The sequence below is a fragment of the Lonchura striata genome, chromosome 18 (genome assembly GCF_046129695.1).
Source record: "Lonchura striata isolate bLonStr1 chromosome 18, bLonStr1.mat, whole genome shotgun sequence".
Classification (NCBI taxonomy): Eukaryota; Metazoa; Chordata; class Aves; order Passeriformes; family Estrildidae; genus Lonchura; species Lonchura striata.
In genome coordinates, this window is record NC_134620.1 from 3,496,231 (window position 1) to 3,513,912 (window position 17,682).

The 17,682-nt window shown below is 42.6% G+C and overlaps 1 protein-coding gene across 1 annotated transcript; it reads left to right on the forward strand.

Moving 5' to 3' along the window:
* Positions 1-3,319: 3,319 nt before the first annotated feature.
* On the forward strand, positions 3,320-10,786 carry LOC110481384 (solute carrier family 2, facilitated glucose transporter member 11-like). Its single transcript, XM_077787297.1, has 12 exons — positions 3,320-3,343; positions 4,027-4,125; positions 4,926-5,086; positions 5,588-5,712; positions 6,627-6,756; positions 7,130-7,278; positions 8,070-8,257; positions 8,593-8,703; positions 9,221-9,322; positions 9,666-9,741; positions 10,074-10,201; positions 10,580-10,786. Exons 1-12 carry the CDS (start codon positions 3,320-3,322, stop codon positions 10,784-10,786), a joined length of 1,500 nt encoding a protein of 499 aa, XP_077643423.1.
* Positions 10,787-17,682: the final 6,896 nt, after the last annotated feature.

Consider the following 17,682-nt stretch of genomic DNA (forward strand, 5'->3'; position numbering starts at 1 on the left):
TTAGAATCCATATCAGAGAGTGACAGAATGCTGCCTTATTCTCTCATCATACAACACCATGTAATGCTTTAGAAAATTTCTTTAGAATTTCTCCAAAAAGTAACTTCCATCTCAGAAGTCCTTCTTTCCTTGCCCCTGAATCTGGGCTTTCTAACACAGAAATTAATGCAATTAAATTCTGTTTTCAGACACCAGATGAAATTTTCAGTCCCTTGTCTTGGTGCTCCTGTTGTTTCTGTTATTCTGATTTCAAATAGACCCCTACTTGTTAAGCAATAGTGAGCAGTTAATTATTTTCAGCTATAAAAACATGTGACAGATGGATTAGAAAGAAAGCTTCTAGTACTTGTTAAGTGGCTTATTATACAACAGACTTTTGGGCATTGTTTTGCAGACTATTTATTCTGGACTGGTTTTCTTCATGGCTTGTTTGTTGTCTTCCAGCCCTATGTTGTAAAGCACAAGTAATTCTCTGATGCATTTCTGCTCCCACAGACACTGCTGGTGCATCTTGTCAGGTTTTGCACTTGTGGTGAGGAGCTGGCATGGCAGCAGCTTGTTTTGGATGTGGATCTTTAGATCACCTCACAATGTTCTCTGCAGCTTATCTGTGTTGCCTCTGTAGAACACACTGGCAAAGACCCAGATGTGAGATTGATTCTTTTCAGTTAACCTGATACAGAACAGGGCAGCACTCCTCATTGAATATGGCCTTTCACAGGCATTGGCCTGACTGTTAAGTTTCTTCCAGTTTCTTCTCAAAGTCACAGTCAAGCCAGCTCTTTTCTTTTGGCTTTGTATGAAAGGCACAGCATTGCTCATGTTTACAATGAAGAAGAACACGTACATTTTCAAGATAAGTAGGTAAAGTTTCTTTCAGTGTGTTTTTAAACTACATTTTAAAGAAAAATGCAGCATTTTTGAATAAAAAGACTGTAAACATTTCTGGAGTGTATTATTGTCATACTGGGCATGAGTGGAGCAGCAGATCCATTTCTCAGAAGAGAAGTCTGTGCAAGAACTCTTTTACTACCCGAAGTTTATAATGTATGAAAAATAAAAGTAAACTTTTTTCCCTTTGAGGTTAGTGCTATTTTAGAAATCATTAATATATAGACATGGGCAAGAGCAGCTACCTCTGCTCTTGGAAAACACTGAGATTTTGAATTATGCAGGATTTTGAGAAAAGAGCAGGACACCATAGACTTGGGAACTGAAGAGATACTTTTCATTACTATAGTTTGGAGAGAGCAGTGAGGAGCTGATGGAAAGACTGAAGCACGAAGTCAAAGCAAAAAGTGCCACTATCATCATGATGGTGGCAAAATGTTCTGCAATTCTTTGGTGAGGACCAGAAGAAGAACAAGAGACAGAAGTGAAGCAAAGAGTCAAGAAGGGAAGTGGATCAGTGGGGAGCATGCAGGGTGGGAAGCAGGGATGGACTGAGGAGACTGCCTGGGCAGAGGGAGAGGCCTGGAGCATAGAGATCAGAGAAGAGAAAAGTCCTCCAGTGTCCAGAGGTCCTCTGCTTGGACACTTCAGTGGCTACTCCTGTGAGTCAGGACCATGCCTGTTCCCAGAGCCCTGCAAGGACAGGCCACCTGCACCTGGCAGTATGAAACAGGCTTGGTCAGAAATGATATACCTTCACTTGGCTTCCTGAATTTCAGAGCCAGTCCTGCGAGCACATGTGGCAGAAAACATTAATTCCAACTTACAGCATTTTTTTCTGACTGTGGCCTGAAATCAAGGATCTATAAACTGATTAAGCAAACATAAACAGTGGTTACATTTCAGTTGATCTAAGTTGTTAAATTTTAATTGAAGCATTTAACAAGTTGGTTAATTGATACTGAATTAAAACACCTTCAACTGCAAAATCTATGACTCTTGTTCACATTTTCTTATATGAAGTGTTAGGCAAAACCACATCTTGCAAAGTGATTCTCAGAGACTCACAGATGACATTACTGTTTGCAAATCAAATAACTGTGCACTGTTGGATTGATTAATAACCATCAGCACTAGGGAAAACTAGTACTGCTGCTGTCCTCCAACACTGCTCCTCTGCACAAGCCAGCTCTCACTTGCAACCAGCTGCTGTTGGGGTTCTTCCAAAGACACACAGCATCCTAGCCTGGGGAACCACCAAGGGCAGCCACTCACCAGGAGAAGGAATTCCCCCCTAAGCTGTTTGAATAACTTGTAAAAGCCTTTTAACAGAACCATCTTGGACACTGCCCTTGGAAAGTTATGGATAAAACAAAAGATTTTACAGTCAGGAATTAAAACTGACATTAAATTTTCCTAGCATCTGACATATATTATAGATTTTAACTTTCAGCCAATGACCATTACGCTTAAGGAGTCAATTGATCAGTCAGCTCAACAGCTGGATGCACAGGCATTGTCTGTCTTGGTCAAGTAGGGCTTAAAAAGGTTTTTCTGGATTGAGGCTCAAGGTAGCAGTCAGGAACTTTTCCTTTGGATGTGATAACTGATTACCCAGCCCACCACCTGGGGAGTCCAAGCCAGCCCACTCCAGTTTGCACCAGTCCTTGGACTTTGACTTCCACTGGTGCTTTCCTCCTTGTCCTTTACTCATCTCCCACAGCTCCCACTGTCCCCAGCTGCTGCCAGAGCACACCCAAGCCCTGGCAGGAGCACACAGCTCACCAGCTATTCTCAGCTGCATCAGTAACCAACACAAGCAAGAACTCCATAAAAACCAAAGAGAGTGTTAACACTGCAAAAGAACAAAATTGTTGCAAAAAGGTAGAAAAATTATAGAGAAAGGCTTCATGAAATCAAGCCTGCTCTCCTGGAATCAGTGGCTGGCCTTGTCAAAGCCAGCATTTTGCAAGTTCCCATGTGAAAGCAATCCTGTTTTGTGCAATTTGTTAACAAAACAATCTGTTCCTGGGTGAAAAAAAACACACCTGCATAAACTGTTTGTGCACCACTAGATAGAAAAATGAAAACTATCTTCAATCAGCTGTCCCTGCAGGTAGACACTGAGAGTTTGAGTGACCAGTCAATACAGAACAACAACTTGTTACTAACCAATAAAAGTAATTGGCAAGAAAACTACTAACCAGTTGGAGTCCCACGAGAGGTCTGTAAAACTGTATAAAAAGGAGTTATGTGAATAAAGAATGGCCTTTTCCCACCATGAAGAAAATGGAGTCCCATATGATTTATTCCCATACAAAATGACATGCTGAAATATTATCTCAGGCTCCTCTTTCTCTATATAAAAAGGGACTTTTTCCAAAGTAGCCAAAGTAAGCATCAGGAAAGACCTAGACTGCAAGCAGGGATGAGTACCTTTGCATGCAAGTTGGTGTGAAGAGGCTTGATGCCAATTCAAGCAATGACATTTCCCTGATTAGATATTGGCTTGTAAACGCTTGGCAGTCACTGTTTGAATATGAAATATTCCAGGCATAGAGGTGCAGCATCACACTCTTGTTGCTGGCCAGAATATCCCCAGTAACAGGGAGCAGTGGCAGCGCTGCACTTGTATTGCAGTCCTATATTCTTAAGCCTCCTATCAGAGAGTTCTAAGAAAAGGTGAATAAACTATGAAACCAGGAATGCCCTTCAATCCCCAAATGTTTATCTAGTCTCAGCCAAGTCACTGAGCAAAATATTCATTTAGGTGAGATAACAAGTGGGAAAGGAGGAGGAGAAAGGACAAGTGGATGGAATTGTTCACAAAATGCTTTTGCACGTTGCACTATGCTCCCACAACTATGACAGAGCAGATTAAGATGGCCAAAACTGAAGACTGAAGCACTGAAGTGTGTAACTGGGTTCTGGGAGGGATCTGTGAGCTTCACCTAAACTCAGCATTCTCACTGTCCTGTGCTTCAGTAGCTGTGGTTTCCTATTGCTCCTTGGTCTCGGAGGAGGCAGGTGTGTGGCATTGCTCAAATTGTTAGAGTTCCCAAAGAAAACACAGCACATTTGGAGGCATGTCTGGATAGCTGAACCAGTTTGTTTGGTGGTTTTATTTCCTGCAAGAAAATGAGCTACAACCTTTTTCTCCTGGCTTTTGTCCTGGGCATGACTGGAACCTTCCACTATGGATTGCAGGTCTCCATTATCAATTCTCCTGCTGAGGTAAGCATGGAGAGCTCAAAGAGTGAGCTACCAGGATTCTACTGTTGTCAGGCATTCGTGCAGTGGCTGTTTTTTTATTTGCGCTTTCAGAATTAGACTTATCATGGTTTCTTGGTTCTAAGAGTAGCTGCTACTGCTCTTGTGTTTAATGAGGTTCCAACTTCTGTCTAATGTGACAGAACTGGGAAAAGAAAGGATGAATAATAGTCAAAAGTCAGTCAGCCATTTTCCTTCTACTGAGTGGAATTGCTCCCAGGGCATTCTCCTCTCTCCATTGCTCAGGGAGTCCCTTGTACCATGTGTGTACCACACACACTATTTCCAAGTGGCTGTAAGGTGGAATAGGGCAGGGAAGGACTGTAGCTCTAGAGCTGAGGTCAGCACTCGTACCTGCAGCTGGAACAGGAAAACTGGGGTGGCATTTGTCATCCTGAATGGTACCAAGGTCACTGAGCTTATCCTATCACCACAGATGAGTGGGAATGGCAGGAAAAGATCAGGTAGAGAAAAAATCAGAGTTTAGCACAGAAACAGAAGACCAGCCTACCATTTCCTTACTGGAACTCACAATTGATATTTAATATCGATACATTTATTCATTGGATCTCATTGCTAAAACATCAGCTCCAGGGATGGTAATGGCAAAATTCCCATTGATTTCATTGGGGCTAAGATTTCAACCAAGGTTATCGATAGAAATGTATCAAAAAGACCAATTAGCAGGTAAGAAAAATTACAAAGCAATGCAATTATGCAAAAACATGCTGACTGAGTCCTTTTTTTTTTTTTTTTTTTTAAAGTACATCCAAAGTTTCATCCGTGAGACCTGGCTGAAGAGATATGGCTCCTCTCCCAGTGCAGAGATGATCACTTTGATGTGGTCCCTCATTGTGTCCATTTACAGCATCGGTGGGCTCCTGGGCTCCTCCTCTGCTGGGTACTTGTGTGTTAGATTTGGAAGGTAGGAAGAGTGGCTACACCACTCCTTCTGTTTACACCCACTACTGCAGAAAAATAAACTGTGTGAGAAACACTGCTAGTAATTTGGCACTGGAAGCAGCCCAGGGCTTCCAATTAAAGACCAGTATAGTGAAGAATCAGAATGGAAAATCTGCCAATGATCACAAGGAAAATCATACCCTCTTCCTTATAAAGTCCAAAGCAAATCCAATCCAGGGAACTCATTCAAGAAGTACATGCATTTTAAAGAGAATTTCAGAGACAACCACACACAAAGCTTCCAGTTCTCCAGTGTAGATACTGACTCTACTAGATGCATCCAAACCCTCAGCTAACTGATCAGTCTGTGACAGGTTTCCCCATTGCCATTTCCCATTTACTTCAGCTGATCTCAGAAGCCAGCACTGAGTCTGTAACCATGGTACAATTCATGCCACTCCTGTCAGGCTGTGAATGAGGCAGGGGCAGTATTTGTGCTCACATGAATTTGAATGAATTCCAGGAAGAAGGCCATGCTGCTTGCCAACATCCCTGTTCTGCTGGGTGCAGCTCTGATGGGACTCAGCCGGATGTGTGGCTCTTTTGAGATGATCATTGCTGGAAGGTTATTTTCTGGAGTCTGTGGAGGTAAATTGGCATTCCTACCTGTGGTATTAAAGAGTGGGAAGAGCAGTGATTGAGGGTTACAAGGATTCACCAGCCTGAGTAAACAGATCACAGACTTTTTACTACATTCTGCAGAGAGCATGATAGCTGAGTGCATTTTTCACTAAATAAGAAACTACAAACATAATTAAATTAGTAATGTATGACATCTCCATTTCTCTTTCTTCAATCTTTATATCCAGTCCATACAAAAGGTACTGCCAATTTCTGAAAAAGCCAAAACATGCAATATTTCAGGGAAGCATGCTTGCTCAATAGAGAGCTGCCCTCTGTTGTTCATGTTGCTTTTCACTGTGGCTGATGCTGCCCTGCACATTACAGACAATGGAATGGTTTCCAAGCCAATTCAATTATAATTTTCAATTCTAATTTCCAGATGCCTCAGAAGGTTACATTCTACCAGTGCTTTTGGTCCCTGAGTAGTTGGATAAAGATAATACTAACCAGAAAAAAATGTGAGAGGATAAATATTAATTAATTCACTGACCAAATAGAATGTTCAGCATTTGCCAACTTGGTGATTTCAAGCAGAAAATAAGGCACATATCATCTGAATAGCCACTGAAAAATGTCATCTAAGACTAGAGGGAGTAACCACAGTGCTGTCTGTATATGTGGCTATAGGAAACAACGTAAGAGAAGGGCAGCCTGCTGAAGGACAGATTTCCCACAGGCCCATACTTCCTTAGTGAAATATTTAGTAAAGTCACAAGGCCACAGTAGGGGGCACATGCTTCATGTCAGGCAGCCACATCCTCAGCGCAGACAAAAATGTATCTGAGAGCCAAGCCTATAGGCACTGTCCATAGTGGTCCCCTCCAAAACACCAGAGCTAGCAGGGTTTGCATGGCCCTAACAGTCCTTTGTCACTGCAGGTTTAACTCAGAATGTCCATATCATGTACGCTGGGGAATGTGCCCCACGGAAGCTCCGCGGGCTGATTGCCATAACAGCTTCTACCTTCTCTGCTATTGGAAAATTTGTAGGATTTGCTCTGGGTCTCAGGTAAGAGAATCTGAAACATACTCAATTTCTTCTGTTCTTAAAATATATGCATATATCAATGCACACCTGTGCCCAGGGGCTGCTATTTGGGGCAGTCGGTACCAATCTGGTAATGCATCAATCTTGTAATAATGGTAATGGAGCCTATTTAGATGAGAAGCAGAGGGATCAGCCCCTGCAGGTTTACCTGCAGCTCTTGTGCTGGGACTGTCAGTCCCTGCGAGCCCTCAGGACACAGGAGGACACAGGAGGACACAGGTGGCCTTGCTGTGCCCGGCTCTGAGCAGCAGGAGCCGATGCTGGAGAGTCCCGGGTGGGAGCTGCTGGGACACACGGTGCCTCAGCCCCTCTCACCCTGTTGCTTTTGTTCCAGAGAAGTTCTTGGAGTGGAGGCTCTCTGGCCAATTCTCCTGGCAGCCAATGCAGTTCCTGCCATTGCTCAGCTTCTCACCCTCCCCTTCTTCCCAGACTCTCCCCGCTACCTGCTCATTGACCAAAAGGACAAGGAGGGATGCATCAAAGGTAAGGAAATGGATCATAAAGCATTCCTTTCAGGAACAAAGGGGAAATTCTGTAAAGCCCCAAATGAGCCTAGGAAGAAAGGTACAGATGGGAAAAAGACTCTTGGTATTTTGGCTCTGAAAGCACCTTGAGCTCAAATGAAAGTCAGCCTCTTCTCTATGGATATTAGTGCTCTCTTGGCACTAGTATTTCCCCTACCCTGTGCCAGGGTCCTCCAAGGGAGGTGATCACACACAGCTTGTATTTCCAACAATGCAGATTCTGCCCTGAACAGTCAGAGTACAGCTACAGTACCTTCTCTGTGTGAGAAAGAGAGGCTCTGCACTGTCATGCCGTGTCTGTAAGCATTCCAGTTCTTCAGTAACCCTAACAGCAGCTACTGACAGAAACTGAACAACAGTCACTGTGGGTATTCAACTATTAAAAGATAGAACTCCTTCAATGTGAACTTATTTTTTATATGTAGGAGTCACTTTATCTTGTCTGTATTTTGGAGTATGCACTAGAACTTCACCTTTAGTAGGAAGGTGTTCAGGGAAGGATTGGTAAGAATATAAGTGTGACTTACATTGAAAGACTGTCAGCAGCTATTGGCCAAAGGTGAGGTCATGTTAAGATTTATGGGTAAAACCAGACAGGAATGATCTGTCATATCTGAGCCCTGAGCTCTAGGAAGTTCATGCAAGAAAAGAGCATGAAATTCTAATAAGATACTCTGCAAAGCAGGAAAACAGCTTCTGGTCTCATGTCTGTGCTGGTGAGCTTGGCCACTTCTCCTCCTCTCCTTCCAGCTGTGAAGCAGCTGTGGGGCGCTGGGGACCATCTGGCTGAAATAAATGACATGCTGTCAGAGCAGAGAGCCATCGGTGGGGAGAAGGTGAAGAGCGTTTGGGACCTGCTGCGGGACAGAGCCGTGCGCTGGCAGCTCATCACTCTGCTCCTCGTGGTCTCCTGCATCCAGCTGGTTGGGGCCAACGTGGTACGTGCAGTGCTTTGCTGTGCCCCCTGCACGGCTGGCAAAGCTCCTCAGCTAAAGTAACCTCTGCAAGGGCTGGGAGTGGCTGCAGCAGTGCCCTAAGGAGGGATCTGTTGGTACTGTTTGGTACAACCTTTCCCCCTGGAAGTCTGGGACATGGGATAAATCCAGACCTGCCTTTTAGCAAGTGTCTTCTGAAGGCATTTCATTACCCTGGAATGATTAGATGGTTTTCTATTTTGTTAAGGTCTGGTTAGTTATTTTCTGTCCAAAAAGACAGACACTAGTGTAAACATGGCCACATGTGTACAGCTTTCACAGATTTCTATTCTTTCCAGGTTTACTCTTATGCATACAGTATCTTTAGCAAGGCTGGGATCCCCCCTGCTCAAACCCATTATGTCTCCCTGGGGATTGGGACCACTGAGATCCTCTCCACAGTTCTGTGTGTAAGTGGCTTTTCAGGTGAATTTTATTCTGCTGTAATACATTGCTCATTTTGATTTTCAGAAATACTGTAAATGGAGCTTCAGGAATCAAATTTTTGCAACAAATCAACCATGGAACAGATCAGATAAAATCTTCTCCCCACACCCTGCACCGTGAACATTTCTATTGAGCTTCTAGAAAGAGTTGGGAGTCTTTCTGTCAAAATCACAACTCATTCTGGGCCAGACTTATGAGTCCCAGTTCCCTCCTGGAGGAAGGGCAGCTGTCATGTGCCAGTAGGACCCAAGGCTGTAGGAATCACAGCAGAGTGAGCATTCCCACTCTGCACTCCTGCCTGGCTCTGCTTTGCCTGCAGGACGCACCTCTGACCTCCTCTGCCCGCACAGTGCTCCCTGCAGCACCTCCCAGCTCCTGCTCCTCCTGCAGCTCCTGGTCCTGCTCAGGCCCCCCAGATGGGGCCAGTGAAGGCAGAGGCTGGAGCAGCTCACCAGTGGCAGCATCTCCTCCTGCTTGCAGGGCCTCCTGATCGAGCGTGCAGGGAGGAAGACACTGCTGTGGAAGAACTACGCCGTGATGGCCTTGGCTCTAGGGCTCCTCACAGTCACGCTCTCACTGCAGGTACAACCCCACTGATGTACTAGAATTGTGCCCATGTTTTATTGTATGACAGATAGCATGACTATTTCCCTCCCCACAAATCACTTTTTAGTGAGTAGAAGTATTTTGGGGGCTAGCCATCATATTCATGGAGGTCTGTTCCCAGCCATGTACATCTGGATTAAAGACAGTAGCTTTACACAGCCAAGATCACTGCCAAGGCTATCTCATGACATTTCTGAAAGTAGAAGAAATAGATCTATGTTAAACATTGACATACTTAGTAGTGATGAATATTTGTAATGGAGCTAGATAAATAAAATTTTATTTTCTGATGTTATTTGCTTTTCCTTTACTACCACAGGACTCCTTTTTCTGGGTACCATACTGCTCTGTTGCACTTGTCTTTATTTTCATAATGAGCTTTGGCATCGGGCCAGGTTGGTATTTTCTACTGGAATGGTTTCATTTATTCACTCATTCCTTCCTCACTGCAGCTTTTAGGAGAGATCCCAGGCATAGCTGTTCCACAATTGGCATGAATCCCTACTTCTGATTCAGTGCATGTGTCAATAGTTCCCTACATTCTATGCTAGGAGGTAAAATTCATTTCCTATTGCATTCCTACATGCCTTTTTCTGAAGAGCCAAGCACCACTTCAGACACTTCCGGGCCACTTAAAGCCATTAACTTATGCAGCAAAATTAATTATGAGATACAAAAGCATCTTGCAAAGTTTCTAAGCTTCCTTCTTTCTTCAATATTTTTTCAGGTGGAGTAGTATGCCCCTTGATCACAGAAATATTTATTCAGTCATACAGACCGGCTGCTTATGTTTTTAATGGTGTTATAAACTGGATCCAACTCTTCATCCTTGGACTTGTGTTCCCTTTCATTGTGGTAAGCAAAGTAGGGTGTTTGTTTCAGTTCAGAGGAAGTTAGACCCCTCTTGAATCCAGAGCATGCTTCTCTTATCAACACTTCATGCAATGGACAGAGCCCAAATTAATTGCAGTTCTGATGGCCTCTTCCATCTTAACCAGATATTTACTGGAAGTGTAGCAAACCCACAAAATGCTTCTAATTCTGCAAGTTAGAGTGCCATAGGCAAAACAGATGCAGTGACTGAGGCACCAACACCAATAGATGCAATCTGAAGCAGGATTTATATCAACTATTTTCTTTTAGTAAATACAAACCCAGAAACTCTATATCATAAGAGAAAGAAATCAAGATAAAGGTTTATGCACACTTTTTTTTTTCTTTGTTTTCCTGTAGGAAGGTCTTGGTAATTTCTGTTTCATCATTTTCCTGACATATTGTCTGTCCATGGCTATTTTTGTACTCCTGGTGCTGCCAGAGACCAAAGGAAAGACCATGCTACAGGTCAAGGAGGAGTTCAACCGCCTGAACTATCGTGGAAAGAAGGGGCAGGCAGCCCTACAGCAGAGTAACTGCTCAGTGGTGACTGTTACTAGGCTTTAAGAACAAACCCTCCACTTCCTATTTTGCTCTTTTATTACTGTAGTGACCAGAAGTTTCACTAAGCAAGAGAGAATCTATAGATCCACCAAAAACTCACCTTCAGTACAAGGTGCAGCATGAACTTGGTGGTTCTCTCCAGCTCCTGAAATATGAGCTGAATTAATTCCTCTGCAGAAAAAAAATAAACAGTTTGTAGAGAAAATAAGATCTTTGTCAGTCCCTCCAAGCTTCCAGTTATAAACTAAAAACAGAGGAGCTGCTATTTTCTTGGCAAAACCAGGACTCCACAGTTGGCAGAAGAGATTCTGGAAAGACCAGAGGTATAGCAAACTTTCAAAGAAGACAGAGCTTTGACACTGAAATTATCTGCTCCTATTAACAAGTCAATGCCAATGAGCTTTCCCAAAGAAGCTTCAGTTCACAGAAGTGTTTAGCTCTTTTAAGCCAGTGAAAGAAGAGTGCCTTGCCTATCAGCAGGCAGAATCAATATGCAATGTTCCCCCACGTTTACAGTCTTGGAGATTCTTCTATTGGGAAAAACAGGGATATGTCAGCACTGATAGAAAGCAATGAGCAAAGAAAGGAGAACAGCAGGAAATCATGAGTGGGCAAACACAGTGTGCAGATTCTACTTCATTGGCAGTGGCTGTGTGGTGTCTCTCAGCCTGGAGAATGCTGGGTTTCAATGGGATTGAGCCCTGAGAGTGACTGGCACTTGCAAGACAGAGAAGAGGGACACCTCTCTTGGAGAATTTAATCCATGTGTGTGACTGTTCTCTTTCCAGGTCTCTGAATACTTCACATTTTCATTACAAAACCTGGTAAAAACAGCTTCATATTTGTGTTCATTGCTATATGACATGACAGTTTTTTTAGTCTTCTTCATACTTTACAGTTTTCTGATAAGGAAATAAAGAGCTGTGACTAGGAAAACACATCCTTCTGATTGTGCCTGGATTGATTTTCATTGAATGAAGACTCAGGGACAGAGGAGGCCCCATCTTCTGGGGCAGTGTTGTTGGGCTCAAGGAGTACTGTGTCTGTCTTGTTCTGGAGATGAGATCCTCACTACCAACTGATGCAAATGCTGCACAATAAATTTTGCAAAAGGATCTGCATATTGGGCAGCAATTTCCTTCACAGCCCTAAGGCTCCTGCTATTTTATCTTCACATTTTCCTCCAGCAGTATTTGTGGCAGTGCCAAAAGCTAATACCAGGAGCAGGGAACTTTCCCAAACCAGCCATCCTTCCCATGACAATCATCATACTACAAAAAAAAACCTAGTTCATTGTTTCAAGGCTTGAGATCATTGATTGCTCAGTGCCACTTTAATAACCAGCCTACATTCCTTCTTTTGGTCAAAAATGCAGGGGGGGATGGGTGGAAAGAAGCACTGGAAGTGTGTTGAAAAAAGTATTAGGTAATTGATTATTTGAAAGGTCTTTATTTGGTTTGGTCTTTCTCAAACTTACTGGTTCCCAATGAGGAAGTTTTTACTGTCTTACTACACATTAAAAACTCATTTCCCTAAACATATCTTTCTGCAGCATGATTGTAGTCAACCTGCCTTACTTCTCCCCTCCTACTAAAGGCTGTCCACAAGAGGGGAAGAGTGCTAAATCATTAACACTTCCATAAACTATCATGGATTGGGTATAAAGGTTGAAGAAGTACTTGTGAATCTGCAGTTCCAGGATCCAGGATGGATCCAGGGTCATACAAGTGCAACACAGAGCATCTCTGAAAACAAAATCCCTCCAAGTCCAGACTATTGGTGAGTTTAATACTGGGTCTGGAAAAAACACATTTCATGTAGTGTTCAAGTCCTAGGTGGACAGATGCACTTTGTCCTCTTCGTTAGGAAAAGAAATAAAACCTCTACTAGGCATTTAAGGCTTGCTTTTTCCATTGTACAGCACTGAACCATGGTGTGAGGCCAGATGAAAATGAGACAGCATTAGGAGTATTCTAGAGGGACACAGACAACAGGAGGAAGAGAGCAAGGCTCTGCAGGGACTGTTTGATTACCAGATGTTAAAAACTGGTCACAGACAGTGTTTAGAAACCTCTCCAGGAAAGTCTAGAGCTGCCATGTGTATCTTTCCTTCCATCCTCACCTCGAAGATGAATCTTCCTTTCCCCTCTAGTTCCTCCAGCTCATCAGCTCCTGGCCCACTGAGATGTTGCATTGTGCTCTGGCCAATTCCACTGTTACAGAGAGACTTCGGAGTGGTTCTGGAAGAACTCTGAGCCTCCGTAAAGAACTGGGAGTTAGTAAGGACACAAAATGCCAATATTCCAACTCTTCATTTCCTACATCTGGAAAATAGTTCAAGCAATTGTAAATCTTCTAGCAGGCAAGAAGAGGTATTATGGCTGAGCTACAATTCTAAAGGCCTGTTGTAGATGGGAGGGGAGGAAAACCTCTGCCCAAGCTGCTTTTCAAAGAGGTAAAGATGGACTCTGTTCCACTGAAGGGAAGATTGTGGCACTGTCTGACTCCTCACACAACAGGAACACTCAGGGGTTTTAGCAGTGTGAGTAAGGGCAAGTGCTCCCAATTGAAGAAGGATAAACACTTACCAGTGTTGTAATCACCTTGTCATATCTGGGTCTTAGAATAATTAAACCAGCAAGAAGAGGCCCTGGCCAGTGTCAGGGGAGGACACAATTTGCTAAACACCACATAGTTAGAATATAACTTCTGTGCTGTGATCCCAAACTCTTACAATCTCAGTGTGGAACCCATCTCTCTCATCTGGCAGACTTGACAAGGGCTCTCAGAGCGGGCAGGGTTTCAAGGTGAAATGGCTGGTTTCCTCTCAGACCTGGTGAGGGTCCAAATTCTTGTGTTCTAGCCCTGGTCACTAACAGCAGCATGGTCTAAGATTGCAGCAAAGGGAATACTTGTAATAAAAATGAGCACCAGAGCTTGGGACAACACTGGCTGAACAATGACTGACTAAATGGCATCTGCAGAAAATACATTAGAAATGTGAAACAGTGAGAGGTTTAAGAGAGGACCTGAGAAACCAGGAAAGAAAGGAATTTGGGGGGAGATAGAGAACACAGTATCACTGAAAAACACAAAACACTCTCCCACTCTACTGCTCTGTGCTTTCAAAGACAATTGAGAAAACTTACCAGTTTAAAGTGTGACCTGACTAAATATCTGGAAACATATGTGCTTGTGAGAAATGCTCTGAAATTCAATGTATATCATAGAAACCCAGCATTTCCAATAGGAGTCATTCAGATAAAAAAATATCTGAATAAAAATATAGTTTCATACAAGATTGATGAAAGTGAAATATAAAAAAAAAAGGTTTTGAGAGGACAGACTTGAGTCATCTCTGAAAAATGGTGAACACTGTCCTTGAGGAGGCAAAGGAGAAAGCAAAAAGGGATTCAAGAAAGCTGTAGCTTCTTTCTAGTACAAAGGTAAACACAAATGATCTCAGCAAGGCTTTTATGCTTTTTGTTTTCTGTGGTTAGCAGAACTAACAGAACTACAGAATGTATATTTTTAGATTGCTAATAGCTGGGTGAGGAACAGCAGAATGTGCAGATGTGTATTTTAGCAATTTAACAAATGAATTTTCTTGATTATTGTGAAATTCAAGATGGGTTTTTGCATGTTAAAGGTTGCTTAGTCATAGAAATGTGAAGACATAAGGTGCTGTAAATTGTCTCATGGTCTGAAAGGTGTGCTGGTATCAGGAGCTTAGGATGTGCTTTGTTCTCTTTGGCAGGTTCAATACTGGAGGCTGTTGCTAATGATTGTGGTGCTGGGCATTGGTGGAACCCACCTCTCTGGTTTTCAAATGTCTGTCATCAAATTACACTTCTCTGGTAGGCAAAGCTGGAGAAAAGAAAATCCCATCTCTAGCTGTTCCTCTTGGTCCTAGGCCTTGCATTTTGCAGATGCTTTACAAAAGCTCTTGGGTGTTGCTGTCAGTTTATTGCCTGCTGTTTCCAATGAAATGCTGTCACTGTCAAAATGTGCATGATTGCAAGGAGCTGTGCTCCAAAGACAACTTCCCACAGAATTTTGTGGAAACAACATATTGAGATACCTCCTTAAAGTTTATGTCATGGAGGAAAAAAATAACCCAAAAATAGCTGATGGAGTCAGCCTTCAGCTCAGCCCTTTCTTCTTCATATGCATTACTGGCCACAAGAACATTTGCACTTTACTATAATGAATATATAATATAATGAAGGTCCTAGCTTTTTGGTGTAGGAGAGGTAGAATACAACACACTAAAGGGTATAATTAATTTTTGAAAGATACTTGTACACTATTAGGCTGTATGAGAGGAAAGATCAATCCTTATTTGCAAACAAATGTCCTACAGTCTTACAGTCACACTTTCAGTCACGACTATTAATCTGTTTAAATTGTAAACATTATGAAGAACATTATGATTAGTGCCTTGGTGGAACAAAAATCTCTTTTTTTTCCAGTACATTCAGAAGTTTGTCAATGAAACTTGGCTGGAGTGATACAGTTCTGTGCTGCCTCAGGAGACCCTGATCCTACTGCACGGGTGGGATGATAGGGTGTCTGTGCAGTGGGTACCTGACTGCAAAATTTGGAAAGTAAGTACATTTCCCAGCAGCTCGCTCCCCAGGGCTGTAACAGGGGAAGCTATTAAATATTAGTCAACTGAAAGAAGGGATACCAGAATTTCACTGCCCCCTGCTGCCGCAGAGTTTATCCAGGACATAAAACATTGGAGAGACAAGAACATGCAGATATTTCTGATTCCCTTGTCACAGCTTTTGTTGACATACAATTCCCATCGTTTTGTTGACATTTTACCCTGCAGGAGTTTCCTTCAGCCTCATGGTTTGCTCACACCGTGAGTAAGAGGAATCTAGCTTCTCCCTTTCCACTCCTCTGAAAAGATATAATGCCTTTTTCTAACCAGATTTGTTGTCCTATAAGCAATGGGTTTAAATGTGGCCATGGCTTCAGCCTGTAAATCTAGAGGAGAAGAGTCAAAAATCATTCTTTTTTATGGAAGAAAAAGTAAAACATGGATCATACCCAGGTTTTGTTTCCTGTTGCAGGAAGAAAATCTGCTGCTCAACAGCGTGGTGCTAACAACAGCAGTGCTGCTCTCTGGCTTCAGCAGGAGAGCCAAGTCCTTTGAGATGGTTCTGGCTGGGTGCTTCCTCGTGGGCATCACTGCTGTAGGATTCCCCACTGGCCCATGTTAATGTGACTCCTTTGGGGTGGATACAGAGATCTGCCTGCTGGGAGTACCCAGGAATGTGCTGGAACCCAGTGCAACAAGGAACAGACTGGGGCAAGGGAAGATGAGCTGTCCTTTGTCTTCAAGAGCTCTTGTAGAGAGAGCTGCTGGATTAGCTAAACAACTTGAAGTAAAAGGTACATTTTCAGCCCATTATTGCAGAGGGTATATGGGAGAGGGTTCAGAAGAGAGAGGAAAGAGCTGAAAGGGACTGAAAAGGGACCCTCTGCCTTTATTTCCACACCTTTACACTGTCCTGTCTTCTCCCTTTAGGAATACATATGAATGCCCATGTTCAGTTTGCTGGAGAGATCTCACCTAAGAAGCTTCATGGATTTATAAACGTGACCTCCACAGTGTTTCTTGCACTAGGAAAAACTGTAGCACGAATTCTTGGATTAAGGTGCCTGTGCTACCCCTTCTCTGCCTGTTTTATATTTATTTTTCTTCTGTATAGCAGGGAAGTGGTGTTCTCCCAGTCCTAGAATCAGACATACACCAAGGGTGGGGTTTTATTTTGCTTAACTACAGCAGTCAAAGAGGAGGCATCTACCCCATACAAGTCACTGAGGTTCCCATGCTCATTCCCTGAGGATAGAAAGTCCTTTCTGTTGGGAAAGGATGACTCAGTCTCTGGAGGTGCAATCTCTCTGCTGGAGTTAATAAGAAAAGATTGTATGTGAATATCCTTATTAAACTTGTGAGATCTCAAAGTTTTGCTAATTTCTTGATGATTTCATGCAGAGTTGCATTGTTGGTTCAGAGAGCTGTTGTGGTAATATTTTGACCTTCAGAAATTAAAAGTCTAAGAAATATGTCAGTCTTGTAGAAGAAATAAAGTATTAGTCTATTTTCCTCTCACTAAGATAAACGTCATCTATTTCAATTGAACTTTTCAATGATTGTATGTATTTAATGTCTCTTTAGCTAGTCTAGAATTTAGAAAATACTTATTTAGTTATAAACTGTAATTTTACTGGACTATGAATAGATTCTAACATGCTTTCATAGAGAACTTTTAGGAACTGAAAACATGTGGAATGTGCTATTGTCCTTCTCTGGGCTGGTGGCATTGATTCCACTGATCTTTTTGCCATTCTTTCCTGAGTCCCCACCCTATCTCTTGCTGCAAAAAGAAGACAAAGCTGGTTGCTTGACAGGTAAAATAAAACTTTAGATCCTTAGTTTGTTAAATCATTACTCTTGAGAAAGTGAAGCTAACAACAGGAATTGGCTTTTCTATTAGCCAGCCACAGATTTCTTGATAATTACATGATTAAAATCCTCCAGACCAAGCAGAGTCATCAGAGACATTTAAGATCTACCCCTAACTGCTACAGCATTTTCCAGGGAAGTTTCACCATGTTCCAGTAAATGATGTTCCTTCCAGTCCTTTGCTCAGTAACTGATGAATCAAAGCATGAACTCAAGTTCAAATGTTTTGTGTCATTAAAAGTTGAAAACCACAGAATTAGGAGTAGATCAAATGATGGAGGAGTATACTTCATTCTGTCTCTTCTGTAGCCATGAAGCAACTCTGGGGAGAAGGGAATTATCACACAGAATTTGATGACTTGATGAAAGAAAAGGCTACAACAAAAGGCTGTAACAAAATCATGAATGTCCTAGAGGT

Coding starts and splice junctions, on each gene's coding strand:
- LOC110481384 (XM_077787297.1), top strand. CDS start 3,320: ATGAGTACCTTTGCATGCAAGTTG. Junction 5,713..6,626: donor ATTTTCTGGAGTCTGTGGAG/GTAAATTGGCAT, acceptor TTGTCACTGCAG/GTTTAACTCAGAATGTCCAT. Junction 9,323..9,665: donor CAGTCACGCTCTCACTGCAG/GTACAACCCCAC, acceptor TTACTACCACAG/GACTCCTTTTTCTGGGTACC.